At 40.1% G+C, this 19,832-nt stretch overlaps 1 protein-coding gene across 3 annotated transcripts in view; it reads right to left on the reverse strand.

Moving 5' to 3' along the window:
* Nucleotides 1-7,003: 7,003 nt before the first annotated feature.
* tshz3b (teashirt zinc finger homeobox 3b) overlaps nucleotides 7,004-19,832 on the reverse strand; it is a 38,677-nt gene continuing 25,848 nt past the window's right edge. For all 3 annotated transcript variants that reach the window (XM_056248496.1, XM_056248497.1, XM_056248495.1), the window contains one exon: nucleotides 7,004-11,967. In XM_056248496.1, coding sequence (XP_056104471.1) covers nucleotides 8,564-11,967 — 3,404 coding nt within the window. In that variant the 3' untranslated portion in view covers nucleotides 7,004-8,563. The remainder of the gene's footprint in view (nucleotides 11,968-19,832) is intronic.

Genomic DNA, 19,832 nt, shown 5'->3' on the forward strand with positions numbered 1-19,832 from the left:
AGAGTGCGACTCAGTACTGTGCGAGCGTTCAGAATGAGTGCTGGAGGGGGACGAGGGGGAGGGTTGAAATACAGTATCAGCATATATTGTAATTTTATTTTGATAAGGCCACGCTTAAAAGCCGAGGAGGCTCCCATGCGCATGGAGGGCGAGCGGGTTTATTTATTTTACATATACACAAAGCCTGCGGACGCTTCCTCAGCCGTCATTAGCGATCCCTCTACGACAGGGGGATATCAGCAAATGAGAACAGGTGCTCCCCTCCCCCCTCACGATTCAACAGTAGACTTGATAACGTAAACCACTTTGCAGCCACTTCCTGAGATGCAGCATGTGTGTAGTCGGCATCTCCGCATGCCTGAGTGTGTATGTGCACATGAGTGCGCATTTTTTATTCTCCAGCCCTGTCAGAATTTCCTTTCAAACTCGTCTGATCGGGTCGAGTCTCATCACGCTGTCACCCGAGCTCGCTTTTCATTAGTCTGCCTCCTTCTCTTTCTCTCTTAGCCTCCCTCCCGTTCTCTATCTGTCTCTATTCGCCTAGCCAAGCAGAAGAACTCAAACACATGCGCAAATTAAATCGACATCCAAACTCACTCTCATATACAAAGCAATTTAAATGATATTCATTAGAGCGATGACAAGTCCTGATGAGGCTTCCAGGAGGAGAGCACTCCTTCAGCGATTTCGCCGACTCCGTTTCATGCTCACCGATGCGTGATGCCCGTCGCCATACCATCACTTAAAATACAGAGAGAAGAGAAAAAGAGAAACCGAAGAAAACACATATCCTACAACACAGAGGGCTTGTCTCGAAACAGCTCCCCACTCTTTCCCATCCCTTCCCTTGCACAGATTCTCTAGACCCCTTTCTGTGTCTGTCTGGCTGTTTGCCTTTTGCGCCATGTCCAAACATCTGACCTTTCTGCTGACAGATTAAACTTCACTCGTTTTTCATCAGAAAACACAGAAAAGGGACAATTTTTTATGTTACTTCCTGCCTATTTTGCCTCTCTTTTTTTCGGTCATTACTCTATTTATGTCCATGGCAATTAACTGCTGTCAGCTACTCTTAATGTATTAAAAAGCCCAGCTTTTCCTCTCTCTTTTTTATTTTACCCTTCATCCGGACGAGAGCCAATTAATTTGGGCTTTTCTCTCGGCCCTAATTAACCCCTTCAGGACTGTGATGATGGCTAATGCCACTGATTGAGGCCAAGCCTGAAATTACCCAGAATTACCCGACTGCTGTGAGCGAGAAGGGAGATTACCACATGCCCCATTGTTCACAGGGCCGCCATTCATTAGCACACTTACCCATAATTCATTAGGACGAAAGGAACAAAATGGAGTCGATAACGTAGCGAGCGTGTTACCTACATTTCTCTTTCTCGCTCATGGCCTCCTTTCCTTTCCTCTCTCTTTGTCTGGCTCAAAGCTTTGGCAGACATGAGAGCCTGATGTTGTAATCAATATATGTGAGCTGACGTGAGTCTGGACATGCGTGTTAATTAAGCAGCTTGTGGGTGGAAATAATTTGAGTGTGATAATGAGTTTTGAGAGGGGACTAGAACAAGATAACTGTCTCTGGAGTCCAGCCACTGACACGCAGCGCTGTCTAACAGGCTCCACCTACTTTTCTCAGCCCATTCTGACAGACAGGTAGCAATCAACCAATCACAAACAAGATTCACGTTAATGTGTGGTCAAGCTTTTGTGTGGGGATTTACTAACTCAGAGTGTGCATATGATCAAGACAAATGCCATCCTTTGTTAGAGTTAGCACCTGAACGGTGGAAGGATCATCTTTAAAATCCACATAAATCAGGATCAAATATAGAGATTATCTATTAATAAATGAATTACAATGTATAATAAAAATATATCAAATTTAATATTTTTAATACCTTTTTATATACAAATAACATACAACTTTTTAATATACACGTTGCTTATTAACTTAACATGTGTGGATACTTTTATTTTTTTCAAGCTACTGTTCAAGGAAAAAAAAAACCTCAGGCTGATCACCGCCCCTGCCATTTCACAAAACATGACACTCACTATAGTTTGGTCATGCTGACCTCTTAATTCTGTTATTCTATTAAAGGTGGGGGTAACATTTAATTTGTGTGTGTGTGTTTATGGAGCAGTGAGGGGTGTTCAGGTTAAATGGCACTAAGCACTTTCCCTTATCACCCCGCTTTAGAAGATTCACCTCTGACCTTTCTGAGAGGTCTTCTTTAGTCTGAGCCCCAGGGCAACAAACCCTCCAACATCAGCAAGCCAAACACAGACAACCAGCTCACATCACTTCCCTGACTGCCCTCGAGCGACACTCGCAGAGCTTTCCTTTCCTTTCCTTTCCTCTCCATATAAAACTGTTTATTTCATATCCTTTTCTTTCCATTTAAAAGTTTATTTCATAACAGATTCTCTGTTCAATTTTACTTGTAGAGATTGAATTCAACTTCTGTAACCTTTGCTTTCCAAACTCAACCAAACCAAACAATAAATGAACAAACAATTTAAACGTCAGATTTCAAATAACTGTGGAGATGTAAAAGGGAAAAGAAGAAAGATGAAATAGGATGCAAGAACATGTGTCAATGTTGCTAATTCACAAATATATTTTTCTTAATCAGTATATTTACATTTACATAAAATCATTTAGCAGACGCTTAAATGAGGAGAGCAATAGAAGCATTTAAACTAACATTAGGACAACAATATGCACGTGCTGTGACCCTTCCCAGTTTAGTCTACACATATTTTTTTAATAGATATTAAATAGAAAAGAATGAAAAGAAAGTATATATTAATATATTAACCAACATTGCCAATCATCCCCAACACAGTGTTAAAAAGCAATACAAGGAAAGCAACAAACAGAAACTTTTTTTATACAAATTCAATAGGTCCTCTTTGCCATGTAAAACTTTTTCTATATTCAATCTTTATTATTTTTTGTGAATTACTTTCTGCTAAATGTTACTTGGAAATGCTGAGAAGCAGAGGTTGTGGATACATTCAACTTCTGCCATTCACCCCCACGATCGGGGTCAAAGGTCAGAGGTGAGTGACAGGACAAGAGGGCCATGTCAGGGCTATGTTTATTTAACTCTTCAACCAATGGTGATGTCACCACATTAATGACAGGATAGTACCGTAGTGAAAAATAAATATACCAAAATGTATTTGAAATACATTTATTTTATGTTAAGTATACTACAAATACATTTATATATTTATGTACTTAATATAAATACCCTGCAATTGAACTTTCGGAACTAAACTGGTATACTAAAAGTCTGTTAAATTGGAACAACTAATTTTGTACTTAATGCTTTAAGTTATCCAGAAATAGTGCTGAAGTTCAGCTAAAGATACACTTAAGTATATTTGATTGTGCTGAAATTATTGCTATTGTAACTATAGGTAGACTTTAAATATCTTGCATTTAAAGACTGATATTATACAGTGATCATACTATCCTTACTAATTTTAAAATTTTATTTTCTGTTTTTATTTTTATATTCTTGAGCATCCCTGTCTGTTTGTTACTTGTTGTCTGTGTAAGTTTATCCTCTATGTGCTGCCTTCTTGGCCAGGGCTCACTTGTAAAAGAGATTTTATTCCCTGGTAAAATAAAGGTAAATAAAAAAGGCAAATCCTTACTAATAGTGATATTAAAACACATTGTAGGCTATATATTAAGAAATGTGCATTGTGCAATAAAGAAGTACTCCAAAATAAAGTTTAATTAATATTTATATTAGTGGGTCTCATGTCAGTAAATAGGCCTATGTTAATGAATTTGTAGTATACTTAGCATGAAATAAATGTATTTTAAATACATTTTGGTATATAGTTTTTTTTTTTTCCACTAGGGTAGATAGACATACAGATATCTATTTTTCTTTGCCTGACCTATAACATTTTAATTTCATTTCATTCTTATTCTCTTAAGAGCATTCTGATTCACACAACATTTAGCCTAATAACAGCTTCGTGGCATCTAAATACCATGAACACACTGTACTGAGAATGGCAACATTAAAAATGAACAATTTCAGTTTGTCTCTAGGGCATAGGTGCAGTGCAAACAGAAGTAATGCTGTTTTGAAGGCAAATTAAAATGAATTAGTATATAAATGAAAACATGGTGCAGGCATCAGCAACTCCCAACCATCTCAGACAGATTTTATTGTGTTACATGTGCTAAAAGATTCACCCTCAGTGTCTTTTATATGCATTTTATAGTGGCTTTTTTCATTCATCTGTGTTGGTGGGCTTTAACGTCTGCTGTTTGTGATGAATACTTCAGCGTATGTGTGCATCTGTATTGTAGCAACTAACTGCTTTTGCACTGTAGATAATTCTTCCCCCCGGTATGTTTGTTTCATAGACGTGCAGGCCCACGTGGGAATGTGAGCGGGTTAGGAGGGAGTGAGTGTGCGCTCACTGAGACCTTATTACCTTTTCCTGCGTGGAGTGTGTTGTGTCTCGAGTGATTGGTGATCACATTTGTAATGGCACACTGCTGCACAACGCCATTATGCCCTTTGTCATCTTACTGAGCCACTGACAGCCAACCGGCTCTTGGAGACAAGAGGTATAAATGACAAACACATACACACAACCATGTATGTGAGATGATTCCGAGACTACAGGTGTGCGTTTAATGCTTTTAAGTATGCATTAAACTCTCCGACTCCTAGTTCCCTAATATGTGTGGCATATTGATTTCTTGTTGTGCAAAGAACCGTTTAAGATTTCTATCCTGCACGTAGCCGGGAGCACACCAAGGCCCCGTAAATTAGGGAAATCGCACATTCATCACACGCATTATTTTAAGATACTTTGGGAACGTGACAGCTGGAAGATCAATGGTGGTGCATTACAAAACGCTACGACGCCTCCTGTTCTTTCTTTCCATTACTCTTTGGGGTAATGTTGGGGTCATTGGGACACGCCCATGATTTAAAGGAGGGGTTTTTCTTGTGCTAACATCCATTTTTTCCATGCGTGTATATTGTTAGCGCACGAGCGTGTGATTGAGAGAATTTATAAGGTGCTCTAAATTAGCATTTGTAATGGGAGTGCTTGCAAGGTGAGATTGCAGATGGTGAGTGAATTACAGTGCATGTAAATTACACAGGTTAAGAGAGACAGCTCGCCTCAAAGGCATCCACAGACAAAGTGAAGACTTGGGTCAGCTCAGCAGTGAATCAATCAGGCCCGATTGTGGAAGAGTGGATGGATGTTGCCTGCGTCATTGTAATTTGCTGTGGCTAGACGCGCCAGTGCCCGCTTATTGTAAAGGCCTACTGAAAACTGTCTGCGCATGTTTGTTTGTGATAGTGCGAACACACGCCATGCGTAATCCGCAATTTCGTTTATCTGAAAAGTCCAGCAATACATGAAGTCCCTCAGTTAGCTCAATAGCATGACAACACACCACTCATTTGTGTTGGAGAGGGCTGGTTCGAGAGTTTCACTGAGCTTTAGACACTCTGGTCTTTTGTAGTGGCGGAACGGAGATAAAGCCTCCAATGTGTTGTTCGCTCCTGCACACGTAAACCTCTCATTCTGAGCAGATTATGTATACAGACCAATTACGCTCCTCACATCCTGGGAAATATACTCATTGTTGAGGTATTTAGGCACAAAGCAATTATGAGGGATTTTTTCTACACAAACATACCTTTGGCTGTGCATGTCTGTTTACAATTTGTTTACTCCCCGTCGTGAACTGGGTCAAATTCAAAGCGCAACGCAATCTCGAGACCGATACAGCATACACAGTGTCCTGTACACGGATATCATTTAAAGCTCGAGTAACTTTAAAAAGATGCCATTAGTATCAGGGTGGAGTGGGATATTGTTTATTTGACTGTGTGGGAGTGTGTAGGCATTTCTTGATAGTTAAATGTCTCCATGTATAGTTGTTTTCAACCTTAATAACCCTAAGTTTGGTAGCTCACCAGGCTGGGAGAGAGGAGAGAAAATGGCTTTCAATTTCACGCACATTTTCTTTGCGCCTAATGAGCACCTTAAATATGGCGCCAGACTTCAGGGTAGCTTGTGAAGGCTGGCATTTTCACACACAGCAGCACCTTGTCACCACACATGATGTCCCCTCTACCTGGCTCCTGGCGTCTTTGAGTATGCGCGTGCGCATGCTGAATGCTCTCTGACAGATCTGACGAGGAACATATTCAGTAACCAAACAGAGTAAAACATTTTTGAGAAAGTGTCCCACCATTATGAGGTATTTCTTATATATGCCCCTACTTCCACTGATCTGTTAAGAAAGGTTCTTTCACACACATACACAAACACCAAGCCAGGAATCAGCACATACAGTATGTCATTTACATTTTCTTTCAGTTCAGAATTTTGTAGTCAAACTCTAAATGCGATTCTGTTGTCATCCTGGATGAGGCCCAAACAAAATTGTCCCTGCTAAATGGGAACCTGAGCTAATTACAACAGTGAAAATGGTGAAAAAGAGACAGTTAATGCCAAAGCAATTATCTGCTACATTCCTTTGTAGATAGGGAATGGCGCATCGCTCTTCACACCGCCTGATGCTTCCCTAGTTAAACCATATTAGGAGACGTTGTGAGCCGATGTGTCACCAGGCAGGGAATTAGATGAGAGGAGTGATGGGATAGATCTGCCAAAAATATATGACACCACTAAAGTCTGCCGCATCAGAGATAAACACTTAATGTTTGTGAGACCAGCAGCAAAGGTCTATGTGCACACACACAGACACACACACACACACACACACACACACACACACACACACACACACACACGGCTGATTTTAAAATGCTCATGCCTGTCAGAGGTCCGGTGGTCTACCCTTACCGCCACACAAACATATTTTCACACACTTGTCGACTGCTATTTAACTGACAGCAGTTCTCTTTAATCTGCTCATTTCTTATCCCCCGGCGCCCGACAGACTTGTGAGCCATGACACATCAAGTTATTGCAAAAAACCAAAACAATTTCAATTTAATGCTGCAGTAGAAAAAAGGTTATATGAAGTCATATAATGAGAGCTTCATTGTCAACAACAACAAAAAAAGAAACAGCACAGAATGCATAACAGTGCCTGTGCTGTTAACATGCCAATATTTTACACATACGATTTCCATTCACTGGCAGCTGTCAGTTACTTCAGTAAATTAACTGCCAAAACGTAGCAGAACTGTCAATTGGAGGTAAGGTAACCATGGTTACCTTTCATATCCCCAAAAATTATGAAGCTGCAATGTGATTTTATGGAGGAATAATTAGACAGAACAACAAAATAAAAGATACCAATCAAAAAGGCATTCTACAATATGAAACAACAAACAAGAGTGTTTATAAATAAAAGGTTACATTGTGGAATTCCTCCTTACATTATAAAGTAGCATCTTTTTATACAACCATTTAAGTGAAATGATGGAACAAGTACTGTCTTGTACAAGAAGTTTAACCCTTTGAGCACGAGGTGGAAATAAAATGTGATTTCTTTTTTCTTCTCATTTTCATATCTTCTGATTAAATAACATATTTATAAAACTATTGTGCAAAACAATTTCATTAATGTCTTCATATATTGTGCACCAGTAGATAGTCATACTCATCTTAAATTAAAAAATATAAAATGATGCATAATTTAGACAGAAATTAGTTTATGTATTTATGTACACATTTTTACACTGACCTGAATTCATAAAGGCCCCTGATTTGAGCAAACTAAAAAACTGCTATTTTGGATTCACATATATTTATGCACCGCAACCTGTATAAGAGGTGATATATCAGATGATGTAACTTTTAATGGGTAGACAAAATACCCTTGAATTTTCCCACTCAAATAGATATCAACTTGATTTCCAATCTCTAATTTATCTCTTTATATATATATATATATATGTTTACTTTTGGAGGGGGATTGTAAATATAGAAGTATTTAGGCGTACTCAGAGGGTTAAAAATTTTTCTGCTGACACCAGCATACTTAGGTCACGTAAAAAAAAAAAAAAAAAAAAAGCAGAAGAGAGAAGTAAAGAGAGAGAAAGAAAAGCCCAGATTTAGTTATCAAATATTGAACTAAACCATTTCATTAATGCATGCAGCTTACTGCATCTCAAGGATGCCAAAAAAAAAAAAAAAAAATCAATTTACACAACTTTCAAATACATACAACTTCATTTTAAGTCTTTTTTATTTACCTTCATATTTTACCAGTGACCTCTTCACTCAGCACTGCACAGTTAGAAAATTATCAATTGTCATAATTTTCTCTGTTTTCCATTGTGAACTAAAAATGCTGAAAATTAATGTCTCTAGGGCCAAATGAGTGTTCCCCAGAGGAAAACTCCAAATGATGTGCCAAAACTAAACAGCAGTTTTTTTGGCATCTATGTGCAGTTAGTTCTTCGTTAATTACTTGCAGTTCTTTCTTTTTCCTTAAGAAATGTTAGTCAGAAGGCTTGAAAAAAAGGACAGGAGATAAAGAGATGAGAGACAGAGTTTTTGTCCTTGGCCATCGCTAAGGTTTCTCAAGTTCACTAACATACATAAGATGGTCCTCAGGGGATTTACCATGGGTCTTACTCAGATGGAGCTTGACAGCGTGCTTGCTGGCAAAAGTCCGGTTACACAGTTTACACTGATATGAGGTGCCATTTGCCTCCTCATCTGGGGAAGGGGAGGGGGAAAGAGAATGAGGACTGGGGTTGGGGATCGAATGGGCCAAAGAATGCACTTGGGCTGAAAGCAGTTTCTCAGAGAGCCCCTTGGTGTGGCGTGAGATCTGGCTAATAAGATGCTCTCCAGACAACTTAGCCAGGTCCCTGAGCCGGAAGCCCAGATGTGATTCAAGATGGCTGACATAGGTAGAGGGGGAACGGATTTGTGATGCACAGTCACTGCAGAAGAAGACAGGGTGGCCAGAGTCTAGATTTTTCAAGAACTTTGTGCCACCTGTCCGCCTCAGCTGGTATTTGACGTTGGCCAGCCAGTGACTGATGGTGGTCATTGAGAGGCCAGTAAAGCGAGAAATATGCATGCGCTCCTGTGGACTGAGGTCCGACATAATGTACTTGCCATCGCCTGTTTGCCGCAAACTGGAGGCAAACTGTGCCTGAAGGATAAGTAGATGCTGAGGATTCCAGTTGGACTGCCGGCCCTTTCGTTTCTGAGCGGGAGAGATCTCCTCTGATTCCTCTGGAGTCGATCCATCTATATCCGAGCGCTCTGAAAGACTCGTTGGTGTTGAGGATTTAGACGCATGGCTCTCTGTTAGGTTGCGCAGCATATCAGAGATGTCGGAAAGGGCATTTTCTCGCAGAGGTGAGTTGGACATGAAGGAAACCACAGCAGATGAGGCTTTGGCCATGGTGATGGTTGATGATGGTGAAATTGAGGTGGGAGTGGAGGTGGAGGAGGACAGGGCAGCAGATCCCAAGGAATTGCTCTTATCGCTCTTGCCTTTGGTCAGATCAATAGGCTGGTCATTGTTGATGTGGTAGAAATAGCGGTCTAGATGCTCATTGGTTTTTTTGGTCTGAGATGGAGTGGATGCAGCTACAGCTGCCTTCTCTGCCAGGCTGTTGCTCATCTTGAAGAGCATGCTCATGGGATCAAGAGATGGCAGGGCAGGTTTGGCAGCTTTGCCTAGGTGAACATTCATGACAGACTGAAGCGCACTTAAAGGGTTGACAAATGGCTGCTCTGGAGGATGGTCAGTTATAATAGCAGTGCTGCTGCATAAGGTAGACACAGAGGTTTTGACAACATGGTCAGTGCCATTCTCCAGAGACTCTTTTGTGAGAGCATCACCATTTGAATCTTTGTGAGTATTTCCACCCCCATTAGTCTCAGGGGTTTTGGCTCCTCTCCTTTCCTTGGGGGACTCCCCTCTGGCAGATTCGCCTGCATCGCTACTGCAAGGAGAAGGTGTGGTTCGTCTAAGTGGTGAGGACCTGGCTCCAGGATCCCTCATTTTCTCCTCTACTTTGGCCACTTTTTCTGTGACTTTTTTGACTAGCTCCTCCATGGCATGGAAGTTGTTTTTGGGCAAAGGGGATGTTTGGCAACTAGGTGGAGAAATAAGAGGTTGGCTTTTGGTAGGAGACAGAATCTCTTCTCCAGAAAACATATACTTCAGAGGAGAACTTTTCCCTGAGTTGCGCAGGGACAGTTTCATAATGTTTGGAAGCTGGTAGGCAGCGTGAATACTGGGGTAGCCTCCCCAGCTGGGTGTGCCATTCTGTGCTTTGTTGATGGCAGATGTTACTGTATTCTCAAGAGACTTCAATATGTCAAACCCCCCCTTAGGGCTTTCTTCAAGATCTTCCTCAGTCAAATATGGATATTTGGATGAAACTTCAAACTTCTCGTCGGTTTCACTTTCTGTTGCCTTCTTGTCTTTGCTATTATTTGTCTCCTTGGTACACTCCACTTCCTTCTCCTCTTTTTTAATCTCCATGGGTGTGATGGCAGGGGAGATACAAGGGGGAGGAGGTGCAGGTGGTGGTGGAGAAAATGCGGTGGCAGCCAGTGGCACTGACTGTACCTTTTCTTCATTGGTAGGTATTGTGTTAGGAGCCGTTATGGACATCGACTCCATGATAGGTTTGCCTTTCTTGATGGCAGAGTTAGTGACCTTGATGAAGTGTCCTGTAACCATCATATGGGCCGTCAGCTCCTGCAGTGTGTCATGCGAGCTTCCACACTCCATGCATTTCAGGATCTGGGATTTCCGTGACTCAAACTGCCACGCATAACTAGCACCGTTCTGGTGTCCATACCGATTGTTGGGTGTGATGTAGGGATTGGGGGTCTTTTGCAGAAGGTCATTGGTGTCAGATAAAGAAGGCTTGGGGGTGCCGCCATTGGAATCTGGTGAGCTGGGGAGTTCTAGCTCAATAGGGGCTCTTTTACGAGCTGAGGAGATAATCTTGGCTGCCACAGGAGTTACAGGTTCCTTAAGAGGCACTTTCTGGTAGTGTTTCGTCTTGATCATGTGAACACTAAGGTCCTGCAGTGACTCAAAGGAATGTCCACAGTACATGCACTTAAGAACTTTCTGGGCATCCTCTTTTCCTTCCATCTCCAGGAGGGAACGCTTGCGAGGCTTTGACCAGCGCTTGGTACCTTCACTGTCTGTCTCATGGTTGTCATCCCGGTAGTGGCCCGTCTCGTTCATGTGCACCGTGAGATCGACCAGAGTATCATAGGCGGCACTGCAGTCTTTGCACCGGAACTTGCTTGCACCAGTGAAGATGGAGCCATACAGTTTGGTGCTCTGCCGATAAAGCTGCACAGTACTGAAAAGGTTTGGCTCAGAGGCTGGGTGCATCAGTCTACTCTGGTTCTGTGAAACATTCTGCAAGGTCTTTGCAATGGCTGTCTGGTGCCAGTCGTAACCACCACTACCACAGCTACTGCTGCTGCTACTACTGCTGCTGCTACTACTGTGGCTACGTGGGGGCTTTTCTGCTGGTTGCTGAGACACATTCAAGTTCAGCGATGACCAGTAAGAGTTGGTCAGGAAACTAGTGTAGATAGCTTTCATCTGCTCCAGGCTGTCTGGCCCTAATTGTGTCACCTCCTCACTGATTGGTGTGGCTGTTGTCGTCATCATCATTGATGAAGTTGAAGAAAGAGAGGTGAGGGGCTCCTTGGCTGAGATATCTTCTTCGTTCTTCACTGAGGCACTCTCAAAGTCTGACATGCGGTCACTGGATTCACTCAGGTGTGACTCGCTGTCCATCTCATGGCTGGAGAAATCGGCTGGTGGAGAGTCATGAAAGCCTGGCCTGTCTTTAAGGAGTAAGTCTTTGTCCTGGCACACATACTTCATGGCAGGTTCCTCCTCCAAAGCTGAATCCTCTCCCTCAACATCCTCATCGAGTAAGGCACCCTCCTTTAGCTCTTCTGGCACATATGCTACAGGTAAAAAAAAAAAAGAAACAAAAAGAAAATATGTTATCACATTGTCCAAATGAAGATTTAACACACTGCATTCCTACAATGCCTTGTATGGAGGATAGACAGCTGATGAAATGTCAAGCATCAGTGTGTTTTCTCCAGTAGTGAAAAACAATCGGTCAGAATTTTTTATATTATAAAGTGTTGCAGTAATGCTTTCTCTGATTTCCAATTGCATTACATTGCCACATGGAATGAAGTTATGTTTCTCTTTTCCTTTCTGAAAAGAAAGTGCAGCAAAAATAGAGAGACGTTAAAAGAACGGAAAAAATGACTCTTCAAACCGAAGTTGCCACCTTATTCTTCTCAAGGGGCAACAGCTTGAAATTAAAACTAAATTTGAAATTAATGAAGCACATTCTGGAGGTGGCATTCGTTTCTAAAGTAATAAATTACTTGTATCAACCTCAGAGACAGCAGTTCCTGTCTGTCAATTAATATGTCTTACGCTTCTTCAGCAGCACCTAATGCATTCCCAAACAGACACACTCACCATTTAAATTAAGAAAGCATTCTCATTACACAGCAAAGGGTTGCCTGCTTGTAAATAAAAAATATTGTATGTATGTACAATGCTTCCTACATAAAAATCCCTGCACCAAACACATTTGTGTCAATTAAGATTATAAAGTTGAAAGTTATTATTTACAGTTTAGCCTGGAGAACGCAAATGCTCAAGAAAAACATGGTCATGTTTTGTGCACGCCAGCCTAAAAGATAAGAAACTAAAATATACTATTTTTAATTCCAGTGCAAGTGATGCAGAATAAAAGGCAAAAAAAGAGAAAGAGACACAGAGAGAAATGCAATGCATTTAAATAATTCCATGCATTCCTAACTGTGTCAGTTTATCACGCTTTTGACCAGGTATGTAAACAATGGAGAAAGAGGACACTCCATTGGACACACTGGTTTTCTGTGAACACATTCAATCATGTCTAAATACCACAAAAGTCAAACTAGTCATGCTAAAACTTCAACACACAGCATTTAGATTTAATTCTAAATACAATGTCAATTTGTATACAAGGAACATTCATGGGTTTCCTCAACAAAGACTGCATATAATTAGAATTTTATGAATCATCCCCTTAAAAACATAATCTTTTTAGGTTAGTAAAGAGATTTCATTTAATCTTAACAAGACAACACTGCTGCGATGCAGCTATGATGGTTGTGTAACAACAACAAAAAAGTAAAAAGAATGCCATAAACATGAGGACAGACATTTTGTAGTCCTTGGCAGAATGATGTCAAGGGACTGGCAAAAACCCTTTTTTAGTTTGTATTTGTAATGTGCGTACCTCGTGGCTTCAGGCATTCTGTGCTGTTGCAATAACCCTTAACAGGACTGAATTGTTTTTTTTGTAATGTAGTCATATTATTATTATTTATAATTAATCATTTTTAATTAAAATAAAAAAATCTAAACTGATAAATCCACAAAAATTATGTAATAGGATTTAAACCATAGATATCAAATGGTCAGCTATTTCATTTTCTGAATATTACTAATTTCTGTGTGTGTGTGTGTGAGAGAGAGAGAGAGAGAGAGAGAGAGAGAGAGAGAGAGAGAGAGAGAGAGAGAGAGAGAGAGAGAGAGAGAGAGAGAGAGAGAGAGAGAGAGAGAGAGAGAGAGAGAGAGAGAGAGAGAGAGAGAGAGAGAGAGAGAGAGAGAGAATGTTTGAATCTGAAATTAAGGGGACAATATTAAGAAACTAAACAAGTAGTTTCAACAGAACTTTATTCCAAGTAGGCAGAATAACAAAGGAAAAGAGCATTCAATAGTGATTTTTTACAGCATTATTATTAGGATCCATCTTCTCACACACATCACAGTCAGTCTGTGAAATCGAATCACCCCCTACACAAATCACAACCAACTGTGATCGTGCAGCACACACAAACTCACATGCACACGCTTACACACAGCCATCTGTTCTGAATCAGCCAAAACGACAGCTGTTTAAGAGAACAATGCCTTCGTTCAGGAAGCAGGAGAAGCTGAGCTTTACATCAAGGCCAAATAGCAAGGTAAAAACCCAATTCCTTCAAATACATACACTTTAAACCTCCTCTCAATGATTACAACACACATACACATGCACACACGCACACACACACACGCACAGAAAGGTGGTGATTTTAGCATGAAATTTTTAGCTCCCACTAAACCACTATATGTAAAATGTAAGGTCAACCTTGAACATAATTACACAAAATGATTAGCTGGTAATTAAAGTTAAAAAGGAGGGTGAGTGTGCCAATGGGGGAGAGAGAGAGAGAGCGAGAGAGAGAGAGCGAGAGAGAGAGAGAGAGAGAGAGAGAGAGGATGAGAGAGAGAGAGAGAGAGAGAGAGAGAGAGAGAGAGAGAGAGAGAGAGAGAGAGAGAGAGAGAGAGAGAGAGAGAGAGAGAGAGAGAGAGAGTTTGCTCATCACTTCAAGTACAAGCAAACCTGTCTCACTGTAACCTTGACCTGAACTTGACTATATGCACAAAGTGAGTATTGCCAGTGAGTAGGCGTACTCCCTGCAGCAAATCTGAGGAGAAGTGTGTACGTTCAGTATATTGTGTTTTTTTTTTCAAAATTCATTATTCCGACACCAAACACAGAATTAGCACTGCTTGACATCACAACAATCAGCCGTAAGCCCCAAGGTAACATGAGAGGGATGGAGAAAGACGAGTAGAAAGCAGAGGCAGGGGCTAACGAGAGAGAGACCCAACAATCTGCGACACACATCCCGAGTGTTGGTGCATGTCCTGGCTGTATTCCAGGTTCCTAAGCCCCCAGTGTACCTACAAGTCTGTGTGATCTGGCTGGGAACAATATTGAGATTTCATCCCTGGACCTTCAGAAGCCAGTGCTGTGGTCCAGGCCTACCCACACCACACAGGTGCTGTTTTAATTAGAAAACAGGATGCTTGAATCCAAGAGTGGTAAGGTGGGGGTAAAATGAGAATGACCTCCCAATGATTTGGCATCAGATTGGAAAAAGAGCTTGATCTAATTTACACTCAGACATCCAGGGAGATGACCAGCAGAGAATGCTGTTTTCTAAGGGACTGGAGAGTGTAACCTTGCAAATTTAAAGGGACGTCTGGGTCTGGATTATTAGAGCACATACTGTCTTTAAAAAAATCAGAGTAAGTGGAAAACCTTAATTCATATAACATTAAAAAAACTAATCCGCAAGCCCTTTTATCAAAGGAACAAGATTAAATGTTAACTATGCAAATATGACTCTTTTTCACAACCATGTGTGACTATATTGTTTGATTTCAAGAACTAAGGTGCCATTTTTAATTAAAATAAAATGTCTACTGTCAACCAGAAGTAAAAGTCAAATGTATTGAATGTGACAAAATCTCTTTACTCTGTCCACTAGGATCTAGGATGGGTTTTCCATCTATATGGCCAGTATAATGTGAATATAACACGCCACTAATGTACGAGTTAAATATTTTTTAAATAAGTCAGTAAATCAGTAATCAGTAACACTGTAAAATATTTTACATTTTTTGTCCTATTTTAATATATTTTACATTTTGAGCAGCCATTACTCCAGTCTTCAGGGTCATATGATCCATCAGAAATCATTCTTATATGCTAAATTTCTGCTCAAGAAACATTCTATAATTATCAATGTTGAAAACAGTTGTGCTGTTTAATATTTGTGGAAACTTTTTTACAAGTAAAACAATGTAAATGCAAAATGTAAAGAGTCATCTGCTTTTAGTGCGTTTCATCCTATATACATAATAATGTAGATCTATACATGCATGTGAACCAAGTTAACACCCCTCAAGGTGCTTCCATTTGTTCTTGTTTGGAATTGAACCTCATTTATACAGACAGAAGTTGAAGTCGGCAGCCCGGTCCAATACTTCTGGGTGTGCGAATGAGCTGGAGAGAGTGAAAGAGTAAGTAGTTGGTAATTAAAGCTGCTATATATAGCCCCTAAAGCCCACATTTATAATGGGAGGTATCTCTCTCTAATATGCCACTATCTGCAATGTGATATCATTAGGAGGAAAATGGTTTGTAGCCTTAAGCAGACAGGCTGTCTGTGTGCGGCTGGAGAATATGAGATAGCACCAATCCACTTCTCTTCTCCTCTTTCCTATCGTTCTCCGCCCTCGCTCCTTTCCTCACCTCCCCTCCATCTCTCCTCGGCTATCCTGACCCGCGTTAATGAAGTTAATTGAATCTGAGATCAATAATGCTTAATTATTGCAATTTGACATGCACAGACAAATTGGTGGGGAGGCCAGACGTGTATGCATGCATGTGTACGCTAGAGGAGATGTAAGTGTGTGTGTCCAGCACCGGGGTGGGCGAGAGGGCACGGCTGGACAGCAGAGGAAGAGAGAGAAGGATGGACGAAGCAGACAGGCGTGCCATCGATTCCAGAGAGACGCCCCATCGACCAGGCCTACTGACTGATGGAGGCCCTGCTCCAAGGCTAGCTGGAGAGAAAGAGAGCTCACTGAGACCACTTTCACCAGCCTGGCCTGCCCTGCCCACAAACGGCACATTGAGATGGATTGGATGGACAGAGGAGCGTAACACGGAGAGAAAACCAGAAAGAAAATGGCAGACACAGATAAGAGGGTTCTACCTATGGAATCACTGGTGTTTTGTTTATAGAACGCATGGCTGTTACTAAGTGATGGTTACCATGGCTGTAACTGTAACAAGTTTTGTTTCCCTGCATTGTCTCTGCAACCAGATGAACCAGAGGTATTATAATTTATGAAAACATTAAAGGAATATTCTGGATTATTTACAACTTAAATGTTTATGGACAACATCTGTGACTTTAATTGCAATGTTGATAGCTGCATATTTTAAATGTTTATTCGTGATGCTGCACACTTGCCTGCTAGGCTTATACTGCCAGTGCATTGCTGTAAACACGTTTTGCATTTATTGAAATTATTGACTGCAGTAACTGACAGCATGCATGCCACAGATGCAGTACACGGACATTAAACTATGAAGAATATTCCCAAAATATTACTTTAAAGTAAATGTGAATTGTCAGCCAATTTTACTTCCACATTTCCAAGTGAAACAGGACATTCAATTGGGGGGAAAAAATAGAGTAGGATTTTAGCTATAATTACAAACTGTAATGCAGACAGACTGAATGATAGTTTGTTAAATATGAATGACAACAGCAAAAAGATAAAGTTGTTTAAAACAAGCTAAATTATTAAAGATTAACCTTATTTTTTTTTTTAAATAACATGTTCCATGAATCATTCCCAATTAGACCATGAACATGCATTAAGAAATTAAATTCAAGTTCATTTTGATTATTTCATGCTCAATTTAAGAAAGAATCATAGCTACTGTGATATCAAAAACCTTGAAAAAATGTTAACAATGAATCACAGGCACTTAAAACCTTTAAAAAAAACCTCTCATCTTTTGTTATAATAATGTGGAAATATGAGGTGGTGGAAGAGTGTGAGAGAGAGCGAGAGAAAGAGCAAGCTGGTGTGGATTAAAGAAAAGAAACAGGGCTGGAGGTGCATCGGCGCTGGCAGAACTGAGAGAGAGAGCTGGTAAACACAGACGCTAGCACGGCTAATCGCCCGCTCATGCCACTCAGCGGGAGAGCCCCTGACAGTGTGTGTATGTGTGTGTATGTTTACACACCCCCGCTCTCCCCCCCCTGCATGTGCACAGCAACCGGTAACCACGCTGGAGAACAGAACTTCCCCCTGCTGCCATAGCACCTCCACTGGAGTTAACACTCCTACACGGCATCAAGATTCGACAGCCTCGAACACACACGTGAGCGCTCAGTCATACAAATTATCCTGTGTGCAACACAATATCGTACAAACAAAAAGTTGATTTATATTCAGAAACTGGCTCGGTGCTGATGCAGGCATTTAGAAACCCCTGGCTAAGGAAACGTAGAGGGGGTCTTTAACCTCTGATGAGCGTGTTTTAGCAATGATTATTACAATAACTGCTCAACTGAAATATGCTTTATTCATTGACTTCAGTGATGTATACGGTTGTGTTGACAAAATCTCTCTGGAGCCGCAACCTCGCGAGATTCCTCCAATAAAAAGCTTACATGTGCTTTTTGGATCTATCTCTTTAGAAATTTGAACTGAGAGGTTAAAACAGCACAGCATGGACATTCTCAGGAGTAAAAACACGCTCCACCTCTTCCAAAATGCTATTAGTTACTAATGAACACTAACGTCCGCCCTGAATGTCTCCTACGATTCTGGCTAATGCTTCTTCTGAAGGTTTGCCCACAATTGCTCCTTTAAGAAGGCTCACATCATCAAACAATCATTCCCATGTCCTCTACTACAAATAACAAATACAAATTAGAAACAGGCAAATCATTTTCTAAGCAGTAACAGGATGATAAATAATAATGCAAGATGTAGGCTACTGCATCAAAATGCAGTGAATAATTTCCACTCTTAAAAATCCCTGTGCCTTAATGAAAGTAACACTTAGAAATTACTAATCAACCTTCATCATCTCCATATAGGGCTACCTATAGATCTAAAAGTATGTGGGTTGAAGGTTAAATCATATTATTTATTATATTAGTGAACTAATATATATATTTCTACCTAATGTACTACTTTTTATTCAGTCACATTAAATTAAATTAAAAAATATATATATAAAATCTAAAATCTTATTTTAGATGTTACTACATGAATCACATTTTTTAGGAAAAAATTGTTTTATAGTTTGGGGTCGGTAATATTTTTTAATGTTTTTAAAATAAGTCTCTTATGCTCACCAAGACTGCATTTAAAAAAATAATATTGTGAAATATTGGTAACACTTTACAAATAACATTCATTAATTAAAATTAGTTAACTACCTTAGTTAACATGAACTAATAATGAACTGCACTTCTTCAGCATGTATTAATCTTAGTTAATATTAATTTCAAGGTTTACTAATACATTATTAAAATCAAAGGTTGTATTTGTTAACATTAGTTACTGAACTGAACATGAACAAACAATGAACAGCTGTATTTTTATTTACTAACATTAACAAAGATTAATAAATACTGTAACAAATGTATTGCTCATTTTTAGTTCATGTTAGCTAATACATAAACTAATGTTAACTAATGCACATTATTGTAAAGTGTTACCGAAATATTATTAATTAAAATAACTTTTATTTTATTATATTTAAAATGTAATTTATTCCTGTGATGCAAAGCTGATTTTTCAGCATCGTGTCTCTAGTATTCAGTGTCACACGATCCTTCGGAAATCGTTCTAATGTGCTGATTTGGTGCTCAAAAAACATTTCCTATTATTAGCCAAGTTGAAAACATTTGTGCTGCTTAATATTTTTGTGAAAAACATGATGTGTAACACCGCGTCTACGCCGGACGCGAGCGGTGCGACAAGACAAAGGACGATAGAATCCATTATAATCAGTGATGTTGTCTACACTGGATGCGACATAACAAGGCGAATCCCCTTTGTCGCGTCCAGAGTAGACAACCTTTAGCTGTAGCGGAGCGACAACGGTTGCGTCCCGTGTAGACAAGGTGTAACCAACTCCATCAGATCTGTGATCTATATTTAAGGATGTCACACTAGAAATCAGTGGTTACTAAGGCTGTTCTCTGAACGATGAGTAAACGTTCTTGAGGACAGACAGAAATCTGTGACTGCAGCAGGTGTTTCCTGTACGGAAAAAATGCTGAATTTACTGCTCACCTGTGCAAAGATTAGATCAAATTTATAAAATGTGTACATTTGTCAAAATCGTATATACACGCATAAATATTCTTTACTGATTTTA

Source organism: Rhinichthys klamathensis, unplaced genomic scaffold (assembly GCF_029890125.1).
Source record: "Rhinichthys klamathensis goyatoka isolate OS25496 unplaced genomic scaffold, OSU_Roscu_1.1 h1tg000055l_1, whole genome shotgun sequence".
Classification (NCBI taxonomy): domain Eukaryota; kingdom Metazoa; phylum Chordata; class Actinopteri; order Cypriniformes; family Leuciscidae; genus Rhinichthys; species Rhinichthys klamathensis.